Source organism: Betta splendens, chromosome 1 (genome assembly GCF_900634795.4).
Source record: "Betta splendens chromosome 1, fBetSpl5.4, whole genome shotgun sequence".
NCBI classification, from domain to species: domain Eukaryota; kingdom Metazoa; phylum Chordata; class Actinopteri; order Anabantiformes; family Osphronemidae; genus Betta; species Betta splendens.
This window is the reverse complement of record NC_040881.3, coordinates 8,066,537-8,088,852: the sequence shown is the minus strand read 5'-3', so window position 1 is coordinate 8,088,852 and position 22,316 is coordinate 8,066,537. Positions and strand designations below refer to the sequence as shown.

General features: G+C 46.0%; 1 protein-coding gene across 1 annotated transcript; it reads left to right on the top strand.

The window, feature by feature from the left end:
- The first annotated feature begins 2,490 nt into the window (after positions 1-2,490).
- Positions 2,491-22,178, top strand: LOC114855505 (sphingosine kinase 1). The gene is made up of 5 exons (XM_029150697.3): positions 2,491-3,049; positions 11,433-11,582; positions 15,899-15,993; positions 16,129-16,244; positions 19,437-22,178. Exons 1-5 carry the CDS (start codon positions 2,629-2,631, stop codon positions 20,296-20,298), a joined length of 1,644 nt encoding a protein of 547 aa, XP_029006530.1. The 5' UTR covers positions 2,491-2,628; the 3' UTR covers positions 20,299-22,178.
- The last annotated feature ends 138 nt before the right edge of the window (positions 22,179-22,316 follow it).

Here is a 22,316-nt window from a genome sequence, read left to right as displayed (position 1 = left end):
CTCTGACGGGGAATCTGCCATGTTGGAGGCCAATGCTAACGAAATAGCGAGGTATTTGACATCCCTACTCCCACTCACTTATCTGTGGGATGTGTGTGTGTGTGTGTTTGTGTGTGTGTGTGTGTGTGTGTGTGTGTGTGTGTGTGTGTGTGTGTGTGTGTGAAGGGCACGGGGCGGTGACAGGGCAGAGGCAGGCTTATATGTTATATAAGCCATAATGAGGCTAATGTATCGACTGTATTGACATGCGCTGCCTTGCTCTAGCGGCCGATAGCGGCTGCTCATCAGTCACGTCGTGTCAGCGGTGCCACGATCAGAAGATGAAACCAGATGGCGAGGAAAGCCAGTGACGGCAATTAGATCTAACTGGGGCAAGTGTGCAGAGAGCATGCAGCGCGGACGCGCAGCGTTTTATTGCCTGTTTGAGATGAAACCTCTCCAAACCACACACTCGAGCACATACAGCGCGGCAGCGAGGGCGCCGTCTCTTAAATCTCATGAAAAACACCATATGCGGGGACGGCCCCCTTCCTCCCTTCAAGGCCAGGCAGCGATGCAGCGCACAGCTGGAGAACGAGTCGACTGTCTCCATTGATGCCTCCTCTCCCGCGCCTCAGCTGTGCCATTCTCAATCAATAGCTTTTAGGAAATCAGCGTCTACCCTGCGGTTTGAAATGAAAGGGCTCTTTTGTCGCGAAGGCCCATAATGATCTCACAGGGAAGGAAACTGCACGTTTTGCAGAGGCATTTTCTCGTTGCGTTGCACCAAATTACATAATATGTTCATGTTTAAAGTCGAGGAGGAAAAGCTGCATTGAGCGAAGCAGGGATTAAGGTGGTGTCGACCTACTGTATGTTCTGATGTGCAGTGGATGTTTTATATGCACTTGCATGTGAATAGGATTCCTCATTTCCCCTCTGGCTCCAGGTGTTTATTGGGACTACTAATTCCCATCTGCATATACTCTTACCTCCCCCTACTCCTCCTACTCCCCTTCTCCTCTCTGTGGACGATGTGCTACAGCCTGGAGCAGAACCAGAATGCAAGAATGACTTTGATTTGACCAAGGAGATGTCACACAACTTTATTATTATCCCCTTGAAGCAATGCACTCCTCACAAACAGAAATCTGTCTTCATCACTGTGGCAGCGATGAAGACAGATTGTGTCGCCACTAACTGGGGCTCGAGTGGAGTATAATCATAAAAGACCTGCATCCTGTCATATGTGCATTTATATTACAAAGTGAATCATATTTTGAAGGTAAATATATGCATCCCATCATTATAAACTGCTACAGGTTTTGTCTTTGTGTTATACTAAAAGAACATTTAGGATTAATTGTACTCAGTTGCTTTCACCTAGTCTTGGAGTAAAATCAGTGAAACTGTAAGCTTTGACTGAAGGCATTGTCGAGTTGTGATCATCAACAGCCTTTTTCTGCATCCAACGTCGCCACCTGTCGGTGGCCTAAAGCTACTGCTCCACTCATAAACCCAGCCGCTGTGCAGAGTTATACGCAGAAAGTCAGGTTTTAGACTACTGCACCACAAGGCTGAAGCATGTGACCTTCCATTTAAAACAGAGTTTTATCATCAAGTGAACAGAGCCCGGCCCAGCACACTGGACCAGCCCAAATGCAGCAGACACACACTCGCTCACAAACACTCTTCTACAGTTCAATCCTGTGGTTCGTTCTTTACAATTTTTAGTGTTATTGCTATGGGATGAAAACCTTTACTTAGTTTTTTTGTCCTGGTTTTGATTGAGCTGGACCTTCAGGTGTTCAGGATGTGGGTCCTTGAGAATATATTGTGCTTCTTTAGGACAGCAGGAACCGTGAACTAAAACAAAGGCAAATGTTAAAGGGTTTAACTTGTGAGGTCAGTCACTACACCTTAACCTTTGGTTTTTGCAAACAAGGAATTAGTATCCAAATATATAGTCAAATATTTGAAATGTACTTGAAATACTTTTGTTCTAGTGCTTTTACTCTCTTACATTTCTGATACAAAATGTAATATGTTTTATATTGTTCAGTGAATTTAATTGTAAATGCTACTGAAATTTACAAGTTATAGGACAAAATAATAGCTGCACAACAACCTGCTGCTCGTTGTGTAGGCGCTGATCTTGACCTCGTTCTACCACTAGGGGGCAGCATAGCGTCTGTTTGCAGGGGGCCCATCAACAGCGGCAGTGGGGATAATTAGGAACTGCAGCCCAGCAAAGTTCAAGCGCGACAAAACAAATACAAACATCCTGTGTACCTAAAAATAATACCACAAACTTGTACAGTTATGACTAATTTTGGCACAAATCTAGGTGTAAAAGGTTCTGGCGAGACATACAGTCTAGAATTAAAATAAGTTTGTAAAGGACACGTCCCGTCATAAACTGAAAGCTGTTCAGTTCCAGATCACACGAAAAGAACAGACCCTTATTTTGAAATCTGTCCGGACGTAGTGCGCTTTATTTGTTCACCTTGACAACCGTCCGAGCAGCGACAGGCTCCGGCCGCAGTCTTGTGCTCTCGCGCTCACTGTGCTCCCATCACTCTGGCGGGGAAGCTATGTGACAGCGCAGCCGCCGTGTTAACCCGGACCTACCGCGGCGTCCGTTCCAGGATGAATGACAGGAGCGCCGAGCCGGACGGCGCCGGTACCGCCCCGGTCACACTGTACGGAGAATTCACGCTGGCCGGTGCTCGAAAAGTCAGGTGTGCGGTGAGCCTGACGGGGAAGGAGCTCATCGTCCAGAGACTCACCTCCTCACCTGTCGAGCGGAACAAGCTGGTGCTCAGCCTGCAGGACTGCGTCGGCTGCCGCGCTTACCGGAGCAGCGACAGCCTGGACCCGGCGTCGTACTTGGCGGCGTACTTCTACCCGCTCAAGCGGCGCTGGGTGAGTTCCGGAGTGTCGCGGCAGCGGGTGGAGCAGTGCTTTCGGCTCGCCGAGCTCCAGGACCGCCGCGCCAACCAGGAGGAGGCGGAGAAGTGGGCTCGCGCCGTCCGCGAGCGCTCCGCGCGCCAGCGGTATCCTGGAGACGGTGAGCGCTCGTTAGCAACCGGCGGGAAAGTTTTCACGGCAAGAAGAAGTTTAGGCCAGATTTAGAAAAACGGGGACGAAGTTGAGATGCAACAACCTGCTGTCTCTTTATTATACAGTTTATTATTGTAACCGATGACACACCATTTAAAGCTTCGAGACTGCATCAAACTATTCCTCCACGTCAATTATAGCAGAGCACGTTTGGCTTTAAACGCTTTTTATTAATCATGGACGTGGTTAACTTATTTTATATCTTGAACAGGAACATCATATTTGTATTAAAGTCTTTCCAGTTAAATACTGAGAGAGACAACTTTATTTAATAGAGATTAAATATATCTCAGTGTAAATGAAATGCTCGGCAACCAACAATAGACTCATTTAAACAATGAAAATCTGAATGCCGTAGTGTAAGAGACACTTGACATAATACAACTGCTATTGTGCTCATGTGTAGCTTGGAGGTTTATTGTATGGGTGTGATTATCCTGATAACACACCAGCACCTCTGTGGAACATAACACAATATCAGCCTCCAAACAAACATTTTAACAGACACCTGAGAGACAAGCGGTCGCTGCTGTTGAGTCCATGTGGTGCCAGGAGGCAATTTCTCCGGTGGGAAATGTTCTGTAATTGAGGATTTCCAAAGATAAGTCCTCTCATCACTTGTTCTGCTCACGAGGCCGTCCTGGACGGAAGATTTAGAAATTCAAATTAAGCTTTTGTGTCTCCGACAAACCTTTTGCTCTGCGCAGTCACAGTGTCGCTGTGACCCACATAGCGGCATTTCCCCAAATGCACCAATGTATTTTTAACAAGATAAAATGTGCTGCCGCTCTGTACACTTTGTCATTGGCAGAGGAGGAACGAGGAGACTTGAAGTGACTCAATACCATGTAATTTCTCTTGACCTTGTATGTTTCAATGGATGACTTAATCAAACCTAACTAACTAAGTGTCAGCTGGAGAGCGGACCCCTGCTGGTGTCACTGTGTGTTACAGCCGTGGCTCAGGTGTGTGGTGAAACCCAAGGCCTGACGGTGCCCCCTTCACTCAGCATTTGGCCTCCAGAGAATCAGCAAACAGACCATTAGTAAATGATGTTGATTAAATTATCCCTCAGTCCTGACTGTGGTATTTCAGGCCTCATTCAGGTGTCGCCCGTCTGTGCTATGTCTGGAATGTGGAGACATGATTTCAGCATAAAAGACAGTCTACAATAAGTCACGTATTATACTACAACGTGCTCAGGACGCCCTGGGATCGAAACCATCAGCCTAGATGACGTCAGTGCATTGGTCTAACATACAGTAGTCGTCAATAATGATGTCATAGCCTTGAGTGCCGGTGTGGTCACAGTTATTATAAAGCATCCGGTTCCTCTGGCTTTGTTCCGCTCTGACAGGTAGGGGCTTGTTGGAGGTGTTTAGACAATGCCTGTTTCCAAGCCACACAGCCTATAACACACTGTATGTACTCAGGTGGCAGGTTATTAGGCACGGCTCATGTTCAGGTTGCCCACTGTAGTTTTCACTGCCTTGACTCTTTGTTAATGCTCACGTTGCATTGTTGCTTTCAGGGTTCGTAGTTTCAGGTTTTCGCGATGGTCTCTTGGAATCTGGGTGTTGACTGTGGAGAGGTCCATGAGTGTTTGGGAATGAGAACAGCACTCTGGGGAGTATCGTATGTAGCACGTAGACATAAATGCAGATCACACACACACACACACACACACACACACACACACACACACACACACACACACACCTCCACAGGGGATTGTGTAGCGTAGGGGTTGGATGTCACAATGGTCACACATCACTCACCGTGTCTTTTTGCTGGGCAGGCTGCTTTCATTCGTTTGAAACCGTGTGACCAGTTTGACGAGGTTTTGAGGGCTTTCTGCTAATTATTTCCTCTCGGGGGAAGGAAGTGCACAGCGCTTTGCGTGCTGTGGTCAGCTGGCTGCTAACTCTACCATTTGTGGTGTGTGCAGCCTTTTAGTACATGTGAAATGAACTACTGTAGGTAACACTGTCTGAATGTGTGTAGTGGTTTACTGGTATAGCTATACTGGTATACTGGGCTTATTGAGGTGGTGCAATGGCACATTCACATAGTCCATGCAAGGATAGTGGGCAGGTAGTGTGCAAATATACCGATGACATTGTTTTGCATAGATTCTAGGATGTGACACACTGTTTACGCCGACAAAAGCAGTGATGACATCAGTCAGAAGTGGGGGGTGAACAATTGGACACAAGATACAACAAACAAACCACATGTGAATGTGTGTTGCTCAGCGCAGATGGGAGATGTGATGTGTGTATTAATCTATGTTAACAGTCTTTATCAAGGTTGTTGGAAAATAGATTCAATCCAGCTCCAGCATCGTTATCATGAGTCAGATGATGACAATCGAGTGGATGATTAAATCAGTCACTGTGGGTTGAGTCGTGATGATCGCTAGCTGATGATCATCTGATCACTGAATGGAGGTACCTGGTACTGTATACTGTATATGTGCTGAGTCACCAAAGACATGGTGGAAACGCTGTGGTGTAACAGCTTTCTGTAGCAGGACACTGTATCTGGGGCCGGTTGAACACTTTTAGCCTAATTAGATGTCACGTTTTTACCTTCAAGGTGAGAAGCTTCACAGTCATTCAGCTTGACTGAAGATAATAATTTCTGTTAGACAGTATTAAACATGATATATTTGCCTAATCCAACAAAAACACTTACTATTTGTACTTCTCATGTCAGGATAAATGACAATAACACTATTTATGACATTCTATTTTCCTGTTTTGTTTATATCTTCATCAGCTGGTGGATGATGAATCTTTGTATTGCTATTACTTGTCTTCTGGTTTGCTTCTAAGACCTTTTATAATGTTAATCAGCACAGTAATGTTCCACTGTTTATTTAACCCGCTGTTATTTGTGCTTTGGGAGGTTAAACCTAAAATGACTCTTATGGAAGGTCAGGCAACGAGCACCTAATTCAGGGCTGTCACAGGAAGTCAGGCCTTTCACTCAGTCAGTGCTGGTAATAAGACATTAACTCTGGCTGAGACAGAACTTGGAACGGTTTGTATGAAAATTGAAAATTATACCAAAGCACAGATGTCAAATTCAGTGTGTATTAATTTTTCACACCATTTTAATTTTAATTTCTGCCACAATCCTCAGGCTCATCTGTTGAGAGAAGAAATAAAATTGAACTTGAACTCAATGAATTTGTGACAGTCGACTGCAGTGATGTGAGTCAAACCACACCCAGCAAAGTGTCCGACCGTATGTTTGCTGCAGAGAAGCTGGAAGCGTAGTCTGGATGAAGTCCTGGTGTAATTCTTAGCTGACTGCCTGGCGGATCTGATGCTGTGATTATAGGCAATGGATATGTGTAGTGGAATTTAAAATGTAAAAATAGTTCTCTACATTGGTCTTGGATCATTTGTTCTTTATGAGCGATGTCGTAACATGGTTTTATTGCCTAAGGTAGATTGCTGCAGCATATACTGTAATGGAAAACAGTCCAGCACACGTAATGGGCACTTTACAACCTGCTGCAGCTTTTCTCAGCGTAGAGCATCTAAATAAGATTAGTAATGACAATTTGTAATGAACAAGCAGATTAGTTTGTCTGTTCTATTCTTTTATTATTTCATTACAAATAATGTTGGATCACATAACATGCTCACTTCTAGAGAGCTAGATTCTCATTCGGCGTAAGCTGTAGTTCAATCGAGCCTTGTGCGAGGCATCTGAGGTCGTGTGAAGATGACAAGCATTTTTCTCACTGGGCGACGGCTCGCAGTAAATGACACGCTGACAATGGCAGCGACAGTTCTGAGTAAAAACGGGAACTTGGGTATGAACCATAATCTCAGAAAGGATCACACCTATGTGAATATTCAGTGTTAAATGGACAAGAATGGTAAAACCCATTGATTCTCTTGCCAAATAAAACATATATCTGATTCGTAGTAATAGATTGTCTCTCGTGCCGTGAGCAAGGCAGATAAACTCTACTTTACAAACTGCATATCAGCACAGCTTGTGTGTGTGTCCTATCTATATTGGAGTGTCTGTGTAGTGTGTGTGCAGTCAAAAACACAGGCAGTGTTCTCCCTCAGGACTCCTCCTCATTGGAAAAACTGGAATCGAACTTGACGTGTTGCCGAGATCTCTGATTCAGCCTCTTCTGCCTCCTCTAGCTTCGGGGCTGCAGATTTGCTCAATATCCTGTGTCTTGTACAGTGAACAAACCCAAACCGTTCAGAATCCACCCAAGGAGAACCCGGGGAGAGCTCCATCAGACTGAGCGAACAGAAGAAGCAGACGCTCTGTACTAGGTCTAGTTCAATGCTACTAATTGAGCATTCACTGACTGGTTCAGTCAGATGGCTGTTCATGTGCTGCACACACGTTCTGTGTATACAGTATAGACTTTTACATTTCGCTCCCATATTTTGTGCTCACACTAAGTACACGTAGAGGTTTAGGCTGCCGTTTCCATTAAAAGAAAATGGATCCTAAACATTAAATTAGCGGCAATGTGGCGGCTGACTTTCGGAAAGTTTTTGCTTTGGAGTTTGTTTTCATGCACCGACCTCGCGTCTCCTCCCTAATCTGACCATGGACCCTAAAATACCCGTGTGGGACCAACATCATTCCAGGGAGAGACACATGGTGGTTACGTCCTCCACACCGCCTCCTCTGTCTGCTTGCCCGACTTTCTCCTGTGCGTCAAAGCACAGAGCTTGGGATCACGTTGGAACAAATAATGACAAATGATGCAGGATGATTTTAATAAAAACCTGCACGTCGTAAACGCTCTGCGTTTCTTAATATAGGCCTACAGCTGGCTAACCACCAGCACCTCCTTCTCCTCGGCTCCCTCCACGCCCTATGTGGTTCTGGCTCAGCACAATCTGCTTGTGTGCCTGAGCAGCTTCCACTCTTTGATTTAGAGACAGCTTTATGGCCAAGAGTTATCACTCCACTGCACCTAAATGCTGCTGCATTTAGATGGCGTGAGGTGAGATGTGGTGTAGTTAAAGGGACAGTCTGACTGAAAAATTTGGCTTTGAAAGTGATGAACTTTTAATTTTAAATACATTGTTTATATATATATATATATACAGTATATATAAATATATAAAACTTAAGATTCAGATTAGTGAAAAGGATTTTTTTCTGATCATTTATTACAGATGATGCTTTTAATATTCCTGACATACCTTTACCTTAAATACTTACAGTACACCCAGACACAGTGTTGTAGCAAACACAAGCGAACATCATTACATAGAGCAGAGGACACAGTGATTTATAGTTGTCTCAGATTTGTGCGAGAGCCTCCAAATGAAGCGTGCTACTATAAATGATATGGCATTTGATTGGAAGATCATCCAGAACTGACCCTCTAATGGTGACGGATTATCCCCAGACATTGTTCTGTGTGTCCAAACTGCTATTAAGAGGTCGAATGCTATGTGCCTCATTTCTGAATATATATATTTGGCCATTCATTTGTCCGTGCCGCTTAATGAATTTGTCAGACTACACAGGCTAGGGTGAATATTAATACCAGGTTCCAGGTTGAATACATGTTTATCCATTAATATTCCCTTTTATCCCTTTAATGTGGGAACTGGTTTCCCTGCTAATGGGTGTGTGTGTCAAGGCTTTGGGCCACCATCACACCTGAGCGAGCGGCAGTTCTCCTGGCAGTGGGTACGGTACAGTATGTGTGGGGTGCTGAGTGTTGGGGATGAATAAACCCATACTGTAACCCACCACAGCTGAAGAAGGCTAGCGGTTTGTACAAACACAAGCGTTTTCTTCATTATGTTTACTCTGTGCAGTTTGATGGAGTAGAACCACAGTGGGAAACCGCTGCAGGATGTGTTCCACAAACGGTGAAAACACGTGTGCACAAATGCGTCTGATGACCTAAAGTTGTTGTTAAAAGCATCCTCCTCCTAAAATGTAAATGAAACTCCTGAAAATGAGTGGTGACGACTTGTTCCTGCCTTTAATTCCCTAACAGCAGCGAATCCAGACAGAGTGGTTCTGGTCCCGTCGGAGCTGAAGTGTATGCTGAGGGTCGGTGAAGACTGCTGCTATGCTCCTTCATCAGAGAAACGCTGCGTCACGTTTGGCTGCCGACGTGAAGCCGATTTGAAGGAAGTTGAGAGAGACACCAGAACGACGGACTCATGCGGTCCGGGGTCATCGGCATGAGTCAGTTATGAGCTGTCGAGCTCGGTCAGCGCTTTAGAAAGGGACTCTGTGTAAAGTCGTAATATCTGCTTCAAAAGGGGAAACGTGTATTTACACTAACTTAATCTCCTATAGAAATCTAGAGTTGTCAGACAAAGCTAATACAGATGTCTCAGACTACTCTATATGCATCCACATAGCAATTATAGGACAGAACACAGTGTTATTCCAGCTCCTGGGCTTCTCCCTTTAATTTAGGCTGTCATTTCCTGTGGCCAATACCTCTAGTGTTTACTCCATTAAGATCTGCAACAGTTCCCACGGTTTTGGCTTGAAGAGCAGATAAGGTGTCTGTGAATCATGCAAAAGCAGCTTTCTTTTCTTCTTCTTTTCAGTTTTTGTCTGTCGTCTTTTAACTTTTTCGTCCGAGGACGCTGATGGATTTGATCGCCTCATGCAGTAAAGTCGTCCTCGGCGCTGCTTCGTTTACCACAGACGATGCCTTTTGCACACGATCGGGCAGCCGAGCTCATTAAGCTCTGTCAGCTTGACTCATGGCTCATGTGTCAAACTGTATTGATGACCATCAACATTGTGTGTGGGCACTGACAAGTGTAGGGCCACGCTCAAAGCCACTGCTATAACTCTCCAGTCCTCCACGGAACATAGGCTTGAAAATAAACTACATTCCATATGATGGATGATGTCTAGGAAGCTTAAAATGGAGAGTTTCTGCTGCTTTTATTATGTCATAGTTCGCCTCTGCGCCTTGATACGGCTGCAGCCAAGATAGTGACAGGGGAGGAAATGGCTGGATGGATAGATGGTGCTCTGTGGAATGCGTGGAGAAGGGGAGAGGAGGGGAGGGCTGGCACACAGGAAGTGGCATGTGGTCGCATTTAGCTAACAAGGTCTGTTGTGTGGGCGTTGGGACACGAACGGCAAGGTCAGGGCCCTGGGTCCCAGCTGTCCTGCCAGCTGATTCACGAGGGCACGGCTGTGGAATTCTGAGGAATTCGCTTCTTACCATATATGGGAGTTCACTAATCGCTATTTGTTTAATTTGTTAATCGTTTGAACTATTTTACGGCACCTGATGAAGGTCTGAACAGAAAAACGTAAAGCTTTCTCCATGTTTTCTGCATAAACGAATCATGTAATTTCAACAACCATACTATATCTATATTGTATATATTGTACATATTTCTATATGTATTGTACTATATTACATTTCTATATTGATGACCCCCTTCTAGATTCTGTAAGTAGTGACGCTGTTGGTGATGATTTTTACTGTAACTGGAAAAAAGACTCCTGTGTATTCCAACCCTTTAGTGCATTTTCCAGCCAACCAAAATGCATGCTGGGAAAATGTCAGGTCCGACGTATCCCGAGATCAAGGTGCAAAACGTGAGAACATTTTTCTGACCTGATTCGCTGCATTCCAGCCGTATGACTCGGCTTCGACAGGACGCGAGGCGTCGTTTGAAAATGAAACCTGTCCGTTGGGCCCCTGCAGCCGTCGGCCCCTGCAGCACCCAGTCTGCAGCCGTCGGCCCCTGCAGCCGTCGGCCCCTGCAGCACCCAGTCTGCAGCCGCCGGCCCCTGCAGCCGGGTGCTGATGTGAAAGCGCTGGCCCTGCCACACAAAATGAGTAAAAGACGCTGCAGGAGCTGTGCTTTTTGAGCTGAAATAGTTTTCCTTTCTGTTGACACGTCCTAGAAAACTGGAGCACACGGCTTAAAGCCACACAGGGGACTCTGTGTACCTGCCTTTAAAATGATTCCTCAGCCGCAGCGTGTCAAACCCGGTCACAATCCACGCTGCGCCTTTGATTTGACGTTTTTCCACTTGAGCTACTAGAAAAAGACATTTCTAACAAAGGACGGTTTGCTCCAGTTTTGCTCTTCAACATCATGATTATCCTCTACCTCACGTCTCTGTCAGACCCACTAGTTTCCCCATGACAAGCATCACCGTCCATTTTCAGTCGGCTGCTTTGCTTTGATGTATGACTGGTGCCTTCTGCTCACAGTAACTCAAACCCAGCGCAGACATCGGCGGAAGTGAAGCCGCGTGCGGGCGTGCGCTGCATTTCCTTTACCCTCATGAGCGCTCGTGTTCACGTCTCGTTTCCTCCGTAGGGCCGTGTGTGAGTGAGTTGCCTCGTCCCTGCCGGATAATGCTGCTGGTGAATCCGCAGAGCGGGAAAGGACAGGCGCTCGCCCTCTACAACAGCCACGTCCAACGGATGCTCAGCGAGGCCGGCGTCCTGCACACGCTGGTCATCACCGGTGAGTCCACGGCACACACTCACTGCGCCGGTCACAGCACTGTGAATGTGTATTAGGGGAAAGCTCGTCTGTTGTGATTAACTACTGCAGAGGAAACACGTTTGGTCCTGAAAGAGCCTCAAACACAGACAAAACAACAAGGGCTCCATGTTCCTGCCTGTCTCCTCTCACTTAAATCCTCTTTGTGTGTTGATGCTGTCGTCATTACGCTGATCAGCTGCCTCTGACCCGCATACCCGTGGAGTCGTTACGTAATAAATACATGCCCGTCAGACACACATACACCAGCAGAATCCTCTTTGCCATGATTTGTTTTGATTTTAATCTTTCGAGGCCGCACATCGACAGGCTCTGGGTCATCAGGACGGATGGAGGCATCGGCAGCAGAGGTGTGGAGGCTCTCGCCACGATCGCCTCTGGGCATTTACCTCTCACATGCACAGTTTGACCTCGTGTCGTGGGTTTGTTCCTACATCAGCTACTGAGGGTTTTATGTCAGTGAGAGACCTGAGAGCAGACTGAGAGTCGCAGTGATGCAGACACAGGAGAAATCCTCTTACTGCTACCGTGCTGGAAACGCTTTTGTGCTTTCTAATGTGTACTTTTTGACGAGTTAATGCTGGAGAATACAGAAGAACAAACCAAATCCCTGAATCTACAGTACATCTGCGTAACTCCAGAACCATGAAAGGCAAATCTAAATGACACGGCCAAACACAATGTCTTTGACGGATTCAGTAAACCTTTGAATGAATCATGAGTATTCGACAGTTGTTTTTGATTCTGTTATAGTTTTTGTTCAGCTATGCGCATTAGCATCAGATGCTGTAGTGACACTAGCTCCTGTTAGCAGATGTGTTTGTCCTCCATATTTCCTAATGCATCATGTAAATAAGCTAACAATGTGTTGGCTGTTGCTGTGGGAAGCGTTACATTACATTATGTGGAGATATGTTTTCTAATTATACCGTATGTTTGGCCGCTACAGTTGCTAAACAGCATATTTAGCTGTTCTTGTGCATCACTGGCATCTGTGTGTGATTTATGGCTGGAAGTCTCTGGTATGCAGATGCTAACAGAAGTGGACAGACTCATTACTGGGTCCTGGGCTGTGTGGCAGCTGTGGGCACTGCCAGGAGTGGAGATAGATGAGGGATGACTGCAGTGCTGATGGCGTCCGGTGCCGGCAGAGATTTGTCTCAGTGTGTGTTTTGTGTTTGTTTCGAAGTGTGTGTGTGTGTGTGTGTGTGTGTGTGTGTGTGTGTGTGTGTGTGTGTGTGTGTGTGTGTGTGTGTGTGTGTGTGTGTGTGTGTGTGTGTGTGTGTGTGTCCGTGTGTCAGGCAGGATGGAGCGCTGATTCCTCCCAGGCGGTCTCCCTCGCTGCTCAGGCATCCTAAGACGTCTGTCAGATGGTATTAATGAAGGGAGGCTGACACGCTCGCCTTACTCTTGTGCTCAGGCTCATCGATATAATTTATGACTATTCAGACATTTACCAAAAGAGGCGTTTTTATTGATTAATCTTTTCTCTTTTACTTTATTCTGACCACAACAAACATCCAGTCCAGTTTTGTGGTGGTCCAGACCTGTGTTCCATCTATTGGCCCATCAGATGTGCAGATTAGTGACTTGGCTCATTCAGCTCCTCACTGTGTTGCTATGATGACCTTATCTTGGGCCTGTGGAGGTTGAAAGATGTCTAAGAAAACATTCTTACCATCTCATTTTTCGCTAACATTGAGGTGAAAACGTCTTTCACAATAAGACTGAAAAATAATAAAATTCGGCTTTGGAGTGTTTGTTTATGAGGTTTAACCACTTCTTACAGCATAACTGCTTGTTGTACGCAAACTTGACTCTGTAGTTGCTTTTGCTCTGGGCCGACCACAGCTTTTAATAGGCTGTTTAACCATGAGTCGTCCACTGTTCAAGCGTGGCTGAGCGTCAGCACAGGAAGTGTCTGTCAGCTGCTGTTGAAGCCGCCTGCTCCGCCTGACCTGTAATGGGGCGTGTGCGTGTTCTCTACTGGCTGAGGGGCGTAAATCTCTTTGCTCGTGGTTTCTCAAGAGTGCAGAGATCCAAGAATGCTCTAGTGTAACATATGATTTAAGAAGAGTTGGCTGTTGGAGTAGACCTACTGAACCTGCGGCCGAGTGAGGCTGTGGAAACATGCAAATGTTTCAGACCAGTTGGTGCTCAATGAAAGAGACATGTTGCACTGCAGGAAACCAACAGTTGAGCCTGTAGGGTGAACACAGCGTCTGAGCCTATACAATAACGTCTGATGCTCACCCTGTTGGGTGGCTCCACCCTCGCGCTGCTGAGCAGCTGAACAAGCAGCCACGGTGTTTCCGACACGCTGTTAAAAGGCCGTGGTGTTGGTGTTAACGCTACAGCTATTAGCCGGCGCCACAGCAAGGGTGTGTGTGTGTGTGTGTGTGTGTGTGTGTGTGTGTGTGTGTGTGTGTGTGTGTGTGTGTGTGTGTGTGTGTGTGTGTGTGTGTGTGTGTGTGTGTGTGTGTGTGTGTGTGTGTGTGTGTGTGTGTGTGTGTGTGTGTGATAGCTGGGCGGAGAAGCACCTGGGGCTGCCTTTACTGACACCACGCAAGGTCGGCAGGAGGACGTTATGATGCAAGCAGCTGAAATCTGACGATCACTCTGTAGCTCTTTACCTCTGCTGTGTATTTTGTCTCATGTCTAGAGCCGGCACAGGATGCTAATAGAAACCAGTTCACTAGCGTTAACGGTAACAAACGTGTGCAGGTGTGCAACTAATGATAACATTTATTATTGGTTATTATTAAGCCTGTTCCTCACAGACCATGATGATACTGTGAATGCTCTCTTAAATATTCTCACATTTAAAACTAAATGCAACAAGATAATAAACAAAGAACTTTTGTCATTGTACTGTATGTAAAGATGTTGAATATCATCAGGCGAAACAAACTAATTGAAAACATACCTGCAACACTTTTGTCAGACTAAGAAATAATGGATATAACCACTAACTAACAGAGGAACCACCTGCACAAAACCAGACCTGCTGTGACCTCAACATTAACAAGCCACACAGTAAAGAACAAATGAATCAGCAAAACCTCTTATCCATTCGCGCCTCCTTCACTGTGTCCCTGCTTTTGTAATGGGGCCCTCGAATCCTTTTAGTGTAAAGCCTCTGCATAGATAAGGGGATGTGATGTGACCGGACTGACGAGGACGAATCGATATCCTCAGTCTGAGTTTAGGCAAGAGAAGGTAAGAGGAGAGGCTGAGAAATCACATCCCTCTCCAGGGGAGGTGTGTGTGTGTGTGTGTTGAATGGGATACATTGCAGTTCTTCGGCTTGTTTAGGATGTTAACAGTGGTGGCATTAAAGGGCGAAGGGAAGAGAAGCTCTTCTTTGGGTTTGTAAAGTCTGGACATGATGCAATCTCACAGCCTCTCAGTGTAAACAACAATAAAACACTATTATCGGTGTTGGCAGATACAGCTACAGCCACCTTTACATTTACGTTCATTTGGGAGACACACAGGAGCAATGTAGACTTTAGTGTCTTGCTCAAGGGCACTTTAACAAAGTCTACCTGTAATTTAATGAGGCTTAGGGTTGAAGGTGCTTTTTGTTAAGTAGCGACAGACTCCGTTTCTCTAAACTGACTCAGCTACTTAAACACACTGTGGCCTCTGTCCATCGGGAGCCTGTTTGCAGCACAACAACAAACCCCGTGTCTGGAAATTCAAATGTGCTTTGTCTCTGTCTGCAACTATTTTTAGAGAACAGCCGTGTTTCTCCAGGTCCAACTTAGTAACTCCAGCGTTTCACAGTCTGATATAACAAGCTGGTTAGCAATTATGTCACTGCAGCTCACTAGTGTATAAACAATCCTAATTTAAAAAGACACAAGTCATTGTGGAGGTGATGCAAACTTTTCTCAGTGTTGCCATCGCCCCATAGTCACAATAAAGTGCTTTTTCAAAGTAAAGCTTCACAATTACTTGTGTTATTTTTCCAATACTTTGTTTGTTAAATGTTACATTTCTATAAACAAATGAATATGTTGCAACTGAGAGAAATGAAGGAGAACTCTGACAGACGCACACATGGTCTGACAGTTCTGTCCTGGAGGCACTTTAATTATTTGGCTTCTGATTAATTAATTGATGAAGTTGTCTAATTCAGTTGTTGGGATGTTGGCAGTGTGACACAAGCCCTGATCAGTAATGGAGTAGATGGTGAGACCTGAGCAGGCAGGACACGCCTGCATGGACACACATGTACGGTACACTTATATTCCTGCGTGTTTGCGTTGCAGAGCGACAGAACCACGCCCGGGAGCTGGTGAGAGAGACCGACCTGTCGCAGCTGGATGCCGTAGTCATCATGTCAGGAGATGGACTCTTGTATGAGGTGGAGACCGTCAGCCAAACATTAACCCAATATTATCAGCAATGATGATGACTTTAGAGCCTCAGAGCCAACTACTGTGTCACTGTCTGAGTGTGTCTACTTGCTGACGTGTATTTCTGTCTGGGTCTCCGTCAGGTGATCAACGGTCTGCTGGAGAGGCCAGACTGGGAGGAGGCGGTCCGGACCCCGCTGGGCGTGCTACCTGGCGGATCGGGCAACGCCTTAGCTGCATCGATACACCACTACTCTGGGTGAGCCTGCAGAACCCTCCGCGCTCCGTGCTTCTGGCCCACGAGGCCGCTGCAGAGCGCTGAGTGCTTCTTTGCTGTTTGGAGGTCACTCTGGGCTTCAGTTCGGGTTCAGGCTTTGTTTTTGGTTTATTTTCTGACCAGATCTATTTCTGCCCAGCTATGTCATTGTGTGGGTGAAGCAACAGATGATTTATTGCAGGCCTCACAGATTTATCAGTGATTTTGAGAGATTACAGAAAATATCTGACTACCACAGGCATTTGTAGTCATACATTCCTCTCGTCCTTTGAGCATTAATCATATATTTCCACATATTTTAAACTATTATTGTTGTAGTTTTTGTATATTCTCAGCATTGTGAAATTCTTATAACGTGACTAAACGTCCACAGAAACCAGTCTAACCAGTTAGGTAACAAACTGGCTCATTCCAGCTCGCGCGCGTGTGTGTGTGTGTGTGTGTGTGTGTGTGTGTGTGTGTGTGTGTGTGTGTGTGTGTGTGTGTGTGTGTGTGTGTGTGTGTGTGTGTGTGTGTGTGTGTGTGTGTGTGTGTCAAGCTTTTGCATACTGCATTTGGTTTAAATCAGATTAACAGCGATTCGTTCTCAGAGCTGCTTTACGGAGGATTGGACACCGATGTATCTGTCAGTAAAAGTTCAACTACTGGGTGAAAGCAATGGAGAAGGAGCTGCAGCATTAATTGTAATGATGGTGGACGTACTGTGTTCTCTGTAAACCCAGGTCTGGTCCTGTCTCCTGGTGTCTTTAACAGTAAAACGCACTCATCTCACTTCATGAATTATTAAGGATTTGCTCATTTGAGTGATTGTTTGCAGTTAATTCAGGACAGAAAGAGAAGCTGAAGGACGCAGGGAACAGATGGAATAATGGATGAGGAGTATGACAACTTGAAACCACTCATTCATATACAGTAAAATACACTTCTCTGTAGTAGAACATAACCAACATAGTTCATATAGACACTAAAGGCTAAAACCTAAAAAAGCTGTTTCAAAGTGTTTCCTCGTGCTGACAGTCGTCAGGTCGTCGTATGTGAGTGACAGTGGACTGAAACCAAACAGGAGCCACACGTTTGACCTTTGTGTCTCAGCTGTGTCACTCTGTGTGTGAGCATCAGGCCTTGGTTATTTTTACACAGCACTCAGGTCTTCGCCTCCTCGTCTGCTCCCCTCTCTTCACCCGTTTGCTTTTACGTGTAGTTGACAGCGCGCCGGCTCCTGGTGTCATGTGGGAATTGTAAAAACCTTGAAGAGCTTTGAGGCTCTTTGTTTTTAAGCTGCTCCTGCTGTTTGTGGGTCACATTAAGACTGAGCCTTTTTACCACTTTATTTATTTATTTAACTCATTTCATTTCAGTGTTTTGGTTTGCTGCTGGTGACTCGTAACCTTTACATAAGTCTGTGTGCTGCTGCTTTAATTTCTCACTGGGGTTCAGAATTTAACAGAATCAAATGAAACCAGCCATTTGCGACAATGGTTGTGTCATCTCCAAAGAGCCACGTGCATCAATCGCTGTTCATCACACAATGATGTTTCAGCAGCAACAATGAGAGGAAGGGACCAGACTCTGCATTGTTTACCCTCCTCTCACATCCAGAACACCTCCCTCTGTCTGTCGCTCCGGTGGCCACCGGCAGTGCTGCAGTGGCCCTGGCCAGGGCTGATTTGGTATTATTCCCAGCTGAATGTAGGGTTCACCGAGGCTGCGCGGATCTAACAAGTCCCATCTAGAACGCGTGCGGCGTTATGCAAGGCAGCGGGCGGGTTCGCTGAGCGAGCGAGGGTTTAGTGTCTGCACACAAACATAACGAGCACTGGAACGTCCGCCGCCAAGCCCAGCGCTGGCGGTTCCTGGAGTGTCAGGTGGGTCACTGTGGCGCGAGGGAGCGTCTCCCTCCGCTGGTGGCGCACGGACACTGCATAACGAGCTGTAAGAGCACAGACAGCAGCTGAGGTAGAAAATACAACAAGCAGATGTGAAAGTGAGTTAATGTTTTCATCAGAATAAACGCTAATCTTTGATTATCAGCTGCAGTAAAAAAATTTACAAATCTGCCGTGAATCTTTTTTTATTTTCTCGACCTTTAGGCCGAGGCGGTAATTAAAAAGAAGCAGAGCTGTTGAAATGCAGATGAGGTTATTTCCAGAGTGGTGAATAAATTCAGGATGATGAGGAAAAAGAAATGAGCAGGGCCACAGCCTGCGTTCTCCACTGAGACGGCCAGTCATCTCTGTAATTGAGTGTGTGTGTGTGTGTGTGTGTGTGTGTGTGTGTGTGTGTGTGTGTGTGTGTGTGTGTGTGTGTGTGTGTGTGTGTGTGTGTGTGTGTGTGTGTGTGTGTGTGTGTGTGTCCCAGATGGGCTCGTCTTTGTTGCCGCCTGCTCTGTCATGTCTGGCGACCCGTAAATTGACTGTGGTCCCTCAGAGTTCACCGGGCCAAACCCCAGCTGGCCTTCATGGATCTCCACCCTTCTCCTCTTCCTCCTCTGTCCTGTCTGTTTTCACATTACACAATAGGACACTTCTGGTATTGTGTAACAGCTAACAGCCCGACCCATATCCTAACCCACATATGTGTTTTTATTCTGGAGTCTGAATCATTTTGAATTCATTTTTAGTGTAGGGGAAGTGATTATGAAATAAATAGTCATTGAAAGATCTCTTCTTATATCTTTACATTTAAGTGAGTTTGTAGAATGAGCTGGAGCATTTACATTCACTGAAGCACCAGACCTTCCATCAACCCTAACCCTAATCCTAACAGTGCTGTTGCCTTATTCACAAGCTCTACAGTGAGTGGGTGTAAACATGAGCTGTTCACTCAAGTTCACTTGTTTGTAACCGTGAAGGAGCCACTCTGCTGCTGTTTTCCTTGTAAACATTGCTACTGTAAACATTTACAGTAGCAACTAGAGGCAGCATCCGTATAAACAAAAGCATGTTGACAAAAGAGTCTTCATCCTGCTCAGAAATATGGATTAGGATGTTTCTACGAAATGACATTCAATCCTTTGAAACCTCAAAATAGCTTCAAAATCCAATTTCCTTTGTTTTATTTACAAGGAAAGTTCTTCATCGTTATAATGAACTATTTAGTCTTTAGTAGATATTACGATAACAACACGTGATTGCTCCTTAGTAGCGACTGACTGGTGTCTCCTGTCGTCTCCAGCGCGTCCCTGGTCTCCAGTGAGGAGCTGCTGGTCAGCTGTGGCTTCCTGCTGTGTAAGGGACTGGTCTCCCGCATGGACCTGGTCTCCATCCACCTCTCCTCCAGCCCCCGCCTCTTCTCCTTCCTGTCGCTGGCCTGGGGCTTCGTCGCCGACGTGGACATAGAGAGCGAGAAGTACCGGCACATCGGCGCCGTGCGGTTCACCATCGGCACCCTGGTGCGTCTCGCCTCCCTGCGCGTCTACCGGGGCAGGCTGTCCTACCTGCCGGCCGGCGAGGGCTGCGCCCGCGGGGCGGTGAAGCTGCGGCACAACCCCCCGCCGCCCCCCGTGGGCCCGGGCTGCCCGTCCAGAGACTCTCCCTGCCAGAACACCTTATACAACTCCTGCCACTCCAACAACTCCCTCAGCGCGAGACGGACGGAGAGCGTGTCCTCCAGAAGCGCCAGCAGCTCCCTCCCAGGCCCGTCCGACTCCCTGCTGCTGCCTCTGGACCAGCCGCTGCCCAGCGACTGGGTGGTGGTGCAGGAGGAAGACTTTGTCCTCATACTGGCCATGTACCAGTCCCACCTGGCCGAGGACATGCTGGTAGCGCCGGACGCCACCCTGGACGACGGTACCATCCACCTCTTCTACATCAGAGCGGGCATATCGCGCATCGCGCTGCTGAGGCTGCTGCTAGCCATGGAGAAGGGTGCACATCTGGCCACCAACTGTCAACATCTGGTGCACACCAAGGTGAGGGCCCTGAGGCTGGAGCCGTATTCGCCCAAAGGGATCATTACAGTGGACGGGGAGGTGGTGGAGTACGGGCCAGTGCAGGCGGAGGTGCACAGAGGTCTGGCGAGGTTAATCAGTGGGTGAACTGTCCTCGAGCAGATGGATGTAAGACCCCGCCCATATTCAAAACAAGTGCCATATTAGATGACTGAATATTGGCGTGATTACAATAAAAGCAGGCAGAATAGTTGATTTGTGGTTCATATATTTACTTAAGTCAGCGAATTAAAATCATCACTGTGTTTGAGCGTGTGGAGCAGACGACTGGTGGAAAAACTCTGAAACCTGATGGAAAAGTAACGCAGTCCTCAAACACACATTGCCATTTAGAGGTTTTTACACCGCTCCTGTACTGTATGCGTCCCTCTAATTAGGCTGTGTGGAACCATTATCATCAGGCCTTTACCCACTTGATGGGGCAGCAGATTAAGGGTTGGGACCTTTGTTCTACAGAAAAGGAAGTGACATCATTTAGCTCTCAATGAATTAGCTCCTGGAGCGGGGGAGCAGCACTGGGTGCAGGTGTCGAGCTCTGTCCTGGTTGTTGTTGTTGTTGCGTTTCTGCGCCTTGACGTGCTGCAGCAGCTGTGTCCATCCCAGCGTCCTCCCCCGTCCTCCCCCCTCTGCTGCCTTCATCCAGCGCCGCGTCTTTGGCCCAGCAGATTTTCATACACACACGTTCCCTATGGGAGGTTATACATGCTCATCACCTAGGTGTCCTTACCATTGCTCTCACATAGGGGAAATGACGGCTGCCGTTTTGGCTTTAAATGTTTTTAGTTTGACCAAAAATCAGATAAGGAAATTAAAAAAATCTATCACTATTTCTGCCGGAACACTGATCAGCCTTAAACAGTGACATTTGAGGGGGTTGAATGTGGTTAACACAGCACATTGGTGTGTGTGCATGGAGACGAGTGGGGGAGGGGATATATCGACTTATTAAATGCTGCATGAGGCACGTGGCGTAGTGTTTCTGACTGGATGTTCCTCCTGCTCACCAGACACAATCAAACTGTCCTGCCTCAGAAATAAAGAGGTTTCTGGGCAGGGAAACACACAGTAAAACAAAAATGCTGCTGCCTGTTTCAATTAAATAAGCCACTGTAAAAGAGGGAATTAGGAAAGACCAACTTTTATGCTCAACATATATTGTTTTAATTATGTTTTTGCACAATGACGTTTGTTTGCTTTGAAGTCTTTCCTGGGACATCGAGGTCAGTTTTCATTACTCTCATTACTGTATGTAGTTATTCTGCAACAGAGACTCAGTCGCGTATCAAGAAGCACAGGAGATGGAGACAGTACTTGAAAAAATGCTTGTTAAATTACTTTGTGTGTCTTTTTAGGGAAAACACTTGCCGTGTAACTCCGCAACCTAAGATTTAGAGCCTTAAGATGTGAAAATATCATGCAAGAAAAACATATGCATTAGAATAAAGTATTTTGTAGTAGAATTTTTTTTCTGACAGATCAAACATATCAATCTAAATTTATTTTAATGCCATAAAGTGCTATTGTACATATCACATCATCTTTATGTTCTATGCAAAGTCTGGTTTTGTCTCAGTGGCACAGGTTTTGATGTCTGATGTGCCTTGGTGGTGCTGCCCCCTGGCGGATCGAACGCAGTGGTGCATTGACTGAATCATTTCTCGCTACCACATTAAAACTGTTCAGAAAACAGAGCTCTAAGGTAACATGAAATGATAAAGGACCTGATTTTACACATCTGCCGTTTGTCTTTGCCTGCTGCTTCTAAATTGTTGTCTTGTTTAAATGTTTATAGAAGGGAACATCCTGGTTTAATGTTTTTTTTTTTCCTTGAACACTGAATGATTGATCATTAATCAAGAGGGATCTATTTTTACATTTGGACAAATGTCTGTAATTTTCTATGATCTAATCAAACATTCTGCTGGAGTGTTGCTGACTGAAGAGTAAAATAAATGATAAACAATCTAGCTCCTGTTTGCTTTATTCAACTATTGAAGTGTTTATTTGCTGCTGTTGGTTTGATGCACTGCACTAAAATCAGTGCAAGCATTTTCATCTTTACTGGTTGAGAATGATTTACTCTTCATTCAAAAGGTGATGTCTAG

Coding starts and splice junctions, on each gene's coding strand:
- LOC114855505 (XM_029150697.3), top strand. CDS start 2,629: ATGAATGACAGGAGCGCCGAGCCGGACGGCGCCGGTACCGCCCCGGTC. Junction 3,050..11,432: donor CCAGCGGTATCCTGGAGACG/GTGAGCGCTCGT, acceptor TTTCCTCCGTAG/GGCCGTGTGTGAGTGAGTTG. Junction 11,583..15,898: donor GCACACGCTGGTCATCACCG/GTGAGTCCACGG, acceptor TTTGCGTTGCAG/AGCGACAGAACCACGCCCGG.